The sequence below is a fragment of the Apis dorsata genome, unplaced genomic scaffold (genome assembly GCF_000469605.1).
Source record: "Apis dorsata unplaced genomic scaffold, Apis dorsata 1.3 scaffold_885, whole genome shotgun sequence".
Taxonomy (NCBI): domain Eukaryota; kingdom Metazoa; phylum Arthropoda; class Insecta; order Hymenoptera; family Apidae; genus Apis; species Apis dorsata.
Genome location: NW_006264001.1, coordinates 31,958 through 39,360, shown reverse-complemented (window position 1 = coordinate 39,360; position 7,403 = coordinate 31,958). Strand labels below are relative to the sequence as shown.

The window sequence follows — 7,403 nt, the reverse complement described above, 5'->3', positions numbered from 1 at the left end:
TATTATTATTATTATTATTATTATTATTATTATTATTATTATTATTATTATTATTATTACTTACTAAGATATATTAAATTTGTATTTGCATTTCAGTAACAATATTTATATAAAGCACAAGATTTATATAAATTGAAATGTAGATAAAAGCATAAGAGATGCAAAAATAATATCAATTAGAGATTTAATTAAATACGTTAAAATGTAAAGATATGAATATTGATTTATAATGTTAATGTTTATCGTTTGAAAATCATAAAAAAAATCATTCTTGCAAATATTAAATTGATTTGATTTTTAACTTTGATTAAAAAAATTTTTTTAAATAGAAGATATATATTGAAATTAAAAATTATGATATAATTTTCTAACAACTATTTTTGCATCTCTTTGATTAGACATAAAATTTGAGATATGTACTAGTCGCGTCGCGAAACCATTATAATTTTTTATTTAACAAAATACTCCAAAAATAACATTATTCTATATTGCATTTTATCGTAATGAAATTTATACGTTATATAAATCATCATAAATGATTATAATAGACTATATATGTTTCACGTTTTTATTTAATGAAAATATAAAAATTTATTACGTAGTAAGAATATTTTTAAAAAGTCTTCATATAGAGTCGAGATTTTAATTGCAATTTTTACGTTTAGCTCCCATATATGATATACAGAATAAAATGTATACGTAATAAAGTAATATAAATAAAATATTAATAAGATATAAAATATAAGTTTATCATATATATGGAATAAAATTATATATCATCACAGAAGAGTTGATTTTTTATAAAAAAAAGATAAAAAAAAAGACTTAAAGATTTTTTTGAACATAAGTATAATTATATATATCTATTTGATTATTTTATATATATTTTAAATATTTAGAATCTATAATAAATCGACAAAATTTACTTTGATATGAAGACTTTCTTAAATTACAATTTATCTAAAATTTATGTAATGTTTTTCGTCATAATTGGAATCTAATACTTAGTGTGTCAATTTAAATTCATAGACTATTTATGTAAATATTTACATCGTTAAGAGAAACCTTCTTATGTTGGTCGCATCGCATATCTCATTAAATCTAAATATATATATAAATATGTATATATATGTATATATATATATATTCATCTTTGTTTCGTCGAATGAAGGGAAGACCTATATTTTTTTTTGTCTCCGTAAGAATTAAATCTTCATTGACTGTCCTTTCTAAACTTTAATTTTATTGTAAACGTTGGTGACTAATCACTTTTATAAAGCAATTAATTACTATCATTTAATCAATGACTTTTCTTAAACGATCGGGAACATTTTAAAGCTTACAAGTTTAACTTATTGAGATATGTTAAACCTTGCTCTTTGTATTATTATATTATATCTTAATATAATGATTTGAGAAAAGAATTATTAAGGATTTAATCAAAATAATAAAATTATAACGATAACTATAAGAGATTCTTAAATTGTATAAACTAAATTTAGTAATCGTAAATAAATATATATAAATAAATTATTAAATTGTTCCTCTTTATCACAGTCGTAAAAAGTAACGACACATTTCTTATTTTAATATAAAAAAATTCTTCTAGTTATATATAGAAATTAATCAAATATAATTATTATTTCCTATCTTATTCCCGAATCGTTTTAATTCTTTGTCAATATTTATTTCGTTGTTATATTTTTTTTTCTCTCAATAACGTATATTTTAAAATATAAATATCATACTTAAGATTAATAAAAATAGCGTAATCTGTTCCAAACAATGCCTCGAATTGGCAGTGTTAATATTTAACCATGGTGGAGGTAGCGATGGCGATACCAATGGCCTTTCTGTTCTATGGCCTTCTTGAAGTGTACTACCAGCCATAATTTGCGTAGTACTAAGATCTTCATCGTGTCCATGAGAATCAAAATCTTCGAAACCTATATGTATCTTCCTGCCGTTGTTATTACTACTCTTTTTTTTCCCTTTCGATATAAGTTTCTTTCGAGGTTTCAGATCGGTCATTTTTATGAAAGGGCCAGGAGTTGTTTTTGCAACAAGATGTAATTCTAAAGAAAAATTAATTACCCATGTTATAATGATATCTTACACCGAAAAGTTATTGTTAATTATATATTATATTGTGTTCTTTTATAATTAAATTTATAATTAATTCATATCATTTGAAATAGTATCAAATTTTTAGAAATTTTTAAATTTCATTTTATACTTAATTTATTTCCATTTAAACTTATAATTTTATTAATAAGCGATCATGAAGTTAATATTATTGGAATTTTAATTTAAATTTGATCAAATCAAATCAAATATTAAATAGGAATGTATACGAAGAAATATTTGTGCTATTAATAAATAAATGCAAGAAAACGCAATAAAACATCACTGGAATTCTTAAATACTTACCTTGTAAACGAACAATGCCATCAGCTTTTCCAAGAGCATTTACGGATGAGCAAACATACTCTCCAAAATCTTTTTTCTCTAAAGAGTTAACGGTAAGGTTCATTTGCCAAGAATACTCGTTCAATGCATATTCTGACATTGTATATTTTTCACTGGGCAGTAGTTTTTCACCTGTTTTCAAAAATAAGAATATTACAATATTTTTCATAATAATAGTTCTACTAAAATAATTAAACATATTTCTTGCAATTTTCAATGCGTCTCTCGTTCATTTTTGCTTGTTCATATTGTTATATACATATACATAATCTATTTTAGACGCCCGATTGGACAAAATAGCAGTGTTACTTCGCCTCATGTTCCTTAAGAATCAGTTGCTGTCTAATGAAATCGGGTTAAAGTTCCCTTTCGGATCAATAGTTAACCCTATAGAATTCGCGAGCTCAATACAAATTCTATTCGGCATTTCGTAACCGCTCTTACCTTCTTATTATCAGTGCATCAAAATAGTAAGTGAGCATCGAATATTAACTTAAATTTATACACTCTTATATCACATATATTTAAAATAAAATTGATTCACTTATTATATATTGATTTAGTAATACCTAATTAGTTAAAAATTTAAAACTCGATTAATAAATTCGAATATTTATAACAAAAAATTATAAACAAAAGTTGCAAAGACATCAATGAACATTTATTTACCTGTATTTTGATGCCAAGTATTCAATGCTTGTGGGGAAGCTTCAACGTGGCATTGAAGAACAACATCGCTATTGACTGGAGCTGCTACTAATTGATTTGTTACTTTTATAACAGGTGAAACTGTAATAAAAACAATCCTATATTGTATTGTGTTATAAAAAGAATAAGATACCTAATATTCGACGACGTCTGATCATAACGTATCTATACTACTACCCTGATCATAATAGTTCTGTACTACTTGACTCTAACAATAATGGACTTATACTACTTGTTTAATACTATAACAGACTTATATTACTCCCTAGATTGTAGGCCTACTATACTATTAGATTGTAAGTCTATTACTTGTTTAATACTATAATAGACTTATATCACTCTCTAGATTGTAGGTCTACTATTTTTCTGATCTATAATGAACATTTATATTAATTGTATAAATATAATAACGTTAAATAAATAATTAATAATATAATAATAATAATAATATATTTGTAAATTGCTAAAAATTTTGTTCCTTATTTATTGCTCTTACTCGTGATTTTTTAATTAAAATTCATTCAATAATTCTATGATAAATACGTACAATGAACTTGTACAGAGTAACGTTTGCTGACTGTTGGAGGTACATTGTTGCTTGCTATGCAAAGATACGTGCCCATTTCTTGTCGAAGAACTCCAGTTAATTCTAAAGTTTCACCTACGTAAGTTTTTAACACTGAAAGATAAAATTAAAATTGTCATTTAAAAATGAAATATATTTACTTATATACGTAAAATAATATAGTGATAGTCGCATTAATATCATGAACTTTTACTTTTACTGCTATTTGTAAATATTTCGTTAATAATTTATATCGTATCTGTTTATAACATTATTATTAAAAATTAACCGAAACATCTTACATTGCTTTTGTCCATCTTCTCGAAGAATGATATTCCGTCCATCTTCTCGTTTCCATGTGACGGTAGGTTCCGGTGAACCGGTTGCAACGCATTTTAACTTTATTTCACCACCTTCGTGAGTTACCATGCCTTCGGCAGATTTATCGTCTATTATATCCGGTGGTATCACCACTTCCACGTATCCGTTCTAGAAATAGAATAATTCAAATTTTCAAGTTAAAATTATTATTACTATTATAATAAATTTCTCTGTCACAATTCTCAAAGGAATCGTTGTTGTCATTTTCATTAATTATTCCACAACGATAAAATATAGAAATTCCTTTTATTTCCTTCTTTAAAAAATATGAGAAGAAAAGTTAATCAAATGATAATCTTACAAGAGGGCCACGATACAAAAATGGCAAATATAAAGTTTTTAATATCATACATGTATACAATTTTTTTAAATTTCACTCACCTGACTTCGCATAGGTTCTGTGTTGATTTGGCACATATAAGCACCGGAATCATTCTTTTGAACATTCGATACGTGCAATTTCCACGTGTTATGTCCATTATGCGTAACCGAGAGTCTTGGATTATGTGCTATTAAATGTGTATGTATTGCCAAAATTGCTCGAGAATCTGACTTCATCCAAGCCACCTAAGAAAGATATACAACAAACTGTGGTAAAAAATTTTTATTCTTCTTTTTTAATGCATAATAATAATTTACGATAAATTTCTTTTTTATATACAATGTGACGCATTTGTATTTTCGATTATGTTCGATGTTAATGCAAAACTTTTTTCGTGTCATATATGATATCGAAAGCTCTTTATTAACAAGATCACGTTTGATCTTTTTTCTCTTTCCCCGAAGAAGCAAGCGCAAACTACCTTGTACGAATGCAGATTATTCACGACACAAGTGAAGAAGATGTCACGGCCCTGGATCACCGTGTGATTCTCCAAAGGAGCTAAAAATTCTGGCAATGGTTCTGGAGTTATTTGACCTGAAAAAAAATTCATTTAAACTTTTTAACGTAATTACGCTGATAACCGTCTCTCATAATATTTTACAATGTACCCGATGAATTTTAGTAAAAAAAATTGTAATATCAAGCAATCGCTTATTTTACCACAGACTCGTATAAACTTTTCCTGCTAGTGTAATAACTTTCAAGATAATATAAAATGTTTGACCAAGACGTTCGCATTTCGATAAAAATTATCTCTCGTCGATCTTGCAATCTTGAACGCAGCTCCTCCATTTTGAACAAAGGAGGGCGCCACGAGAGTGTCTCGCGTAATTACATTCCGTTAAAAGCTTACCGGATAAATCCTTAAAATGCAGTTTCTCGCGATATAGAAAAATAAGTTTACGAGGACAACGAGGGTCATAGTCGAACATAGGTGTCGCGGGATATATATTTATCAGTGTGGTGGTGGTATAAGTAAGTAGCGGTGGTTCGGTGCGGTGAATGGCTTTTTAACCGTTCCTATCAGTCTAAAAAGCCCGAGGTTCTGTTACTTACTGGAAAAGGCTACGTCGCTATTCAGCTCAGAGGCCGCGTGCCCAACTAAATCACGCCGGATTTAAGTGGATTTTACAAACTCCCCCACGTGCGACTACGACGATGTATTGCCCTTGTAAGGTTGTTGCGACGCCATTCTACCGCAACGTGGTATATCCTCGTCTAAAAGATTTCTCTCCTCTCCCCCTTCTCCCCCTCTCCTCCCAGTTTTTTTCATAAAATTACCTACTTCCATTCCATGATTTTTATATAAATAGAACGATGATGAGGTGGATCGTTTCACTTTATAGTTTAACCCAATGATAATATATCCTCGAGGGGGAAAAAATTTCTTATTTTCAATTAAGTGAATATTTCTCGTTCTTGAAATTTTTTATTTAGTTATCATCAAATTCTAAGTCTTCTATACTCAGGCAGCAAAAAAAAAAAATACTTTACCTATTTGATTATATATTTTCATTTACTTCTATTTCTCAATTAATTAATACATCTTGAGAGGAATCGTCGATCTTCAAAATTTATGAATTTCGATAATGCTTCGAACATTTAAAAAATTGTATGATAATCTGCATAGAAAATATGTACAAAATAGGGCAAAAGGATGACAACAATGCAAGGGCATTGGTAAAAGAAAAAAAAATAATGGTAGATTATTTTAAACGAAAGGATAAAACTCACTCACATAAGCAAAGATGCAGAACTGCGGTGAAGAGGGCTGCAAGTTTCCGTGCTGCCATGAGAATCAATCACTTTTGCGACGACAGTTTGGCACGTTACTCGACAATCTGAAATCAGAAACGGGGAATACACTATTTTTTAGATGAAAGAATTTTAAATTTAATTGACGGATCGTGCGACGGATTAACCGGAGGAAAAAATGTTCAGAAAGTTGCAGCTTCGTGTATAAGCAATCCGATCGAATCTCTTTAAGGAATAAAGCGAATAATCGAACAACCAGAGTAATGGATCGTCGACCGATGTTACTTTTGAATGCTCTCGAGGGCTGACCCATTATTCAATGCCAAATCTTAATCAGTCTATTGTACCCCTAATTTTCAATGATTAATTCGAATCAGTCCATTATATCCTTAATTCATTTTTTTGTGGAAAGAAGTGTTGGAAAAGAGGATCGATGGTCATTTTGACAGTTTTTTTTCCCTTTCGTAATTCGAACCGGAAGAATAATAATATATTATTATATATTATTATATAATATATAATAATAATAATAATAAATAAAAATGATAAATTTGATCGGTTTTTTAGCCGCTTTCGATTTTGGAAAATGAATTTTTTTTTTAGACTCGACGAAGTTTTACGACTCGTAAAAGTAGTAAAAATTTTTATTCAAGCTCTTCGATTCATATGATTGAGTTTCAGATTATAGACTTCTTATCTCTATCCTCTTTACTTAAAATTGAAAAAAATCACTTTTTCATCAACTTTCCTATAACTAATTCTATAATACGTGTGTTACATCTCGAGATACTCGAAAGCAACGTTGATAACTCCCTATACGAAACCGGATCGAAATAGTAGTTGGCCGCATAAAAGCGGATAAAAGAGCAAGAAGAAGAAAAGAAAAAGGAAGAAAGAAAAATCGTAAAGTGGAAATGGAAGGTGGAGAGAGAGAAAGAGAAAGAGAGAGAGAGAGAGAGAACGGAAAGACGCGATTGATTTATGGTAACAAGAGGCCGCGAAGCGTGGTAAGTGGGCTATTTTTCAATGAAGCCAAGGGAGCGAATGAATTCTCTCGGGGAAATGGAATTTTGAGCGATTCGTGCTCGCTTCAACGGCGTATCAAAAGCCACGGTTGCCCGTCATACGTGCCTCAGTCAC

At 28.9% G+C, this 7,403-nt stretch overlaps 1 protein-coding gene across 5 annotated transcripts in view; it reads right to left on the bottom strand.

Annotated features, from left to right (window-relative positions):
* Positions 1–1,498: 1,498 nt before the first annotated feature.
* The window catches only part of LOC102678557 (lachesin), a 34,437-nt gene continuing 28,532 nt past the window's right edge, over positions 1,499–7,403 (bottom strand). For all 5 annotated transcript variants that reach the window (XM_006623382.2, XM_006623383.2, XM_031514086.1 and 2 more), the window contains 8 exons: positions 6,247–6,349; positions 4,927–5,042; positions 4,505–4,690; positions 4,045–4,231; positions 3,725–3,856; positions 3,139–3,258; positions 2,431–2,601; positions 1,499–2,075 (listed from right to left, as the gene is read on the bottom strand). In XM_006623382.2, the coding sequence (XP_006623445.1) occupies positions 1,729–2,075; positions 2,431–2,601; positions 3,139–3,258; positions 3,725–3,856; positions 4,045–4,231; positions 4,505–4,690; positions 4,927–5,042; positions 6,247–6,301 (1,314 nt within the window). In that variant the 5' untranslated portion in view covers positions 6,302–6,349 and the 3' untranslated portion in view covers positions 1,499–1,728. The remainder of the gene's footprint in view (positions 2,076–2,430; positions 2,602–3,138; positions 3,259–3,724; positions 3,857–4,044; positions 4,232–4,504; positions 4,691–4,926; positions 5,043–6,246; positions 6,350–7,403) is intronic.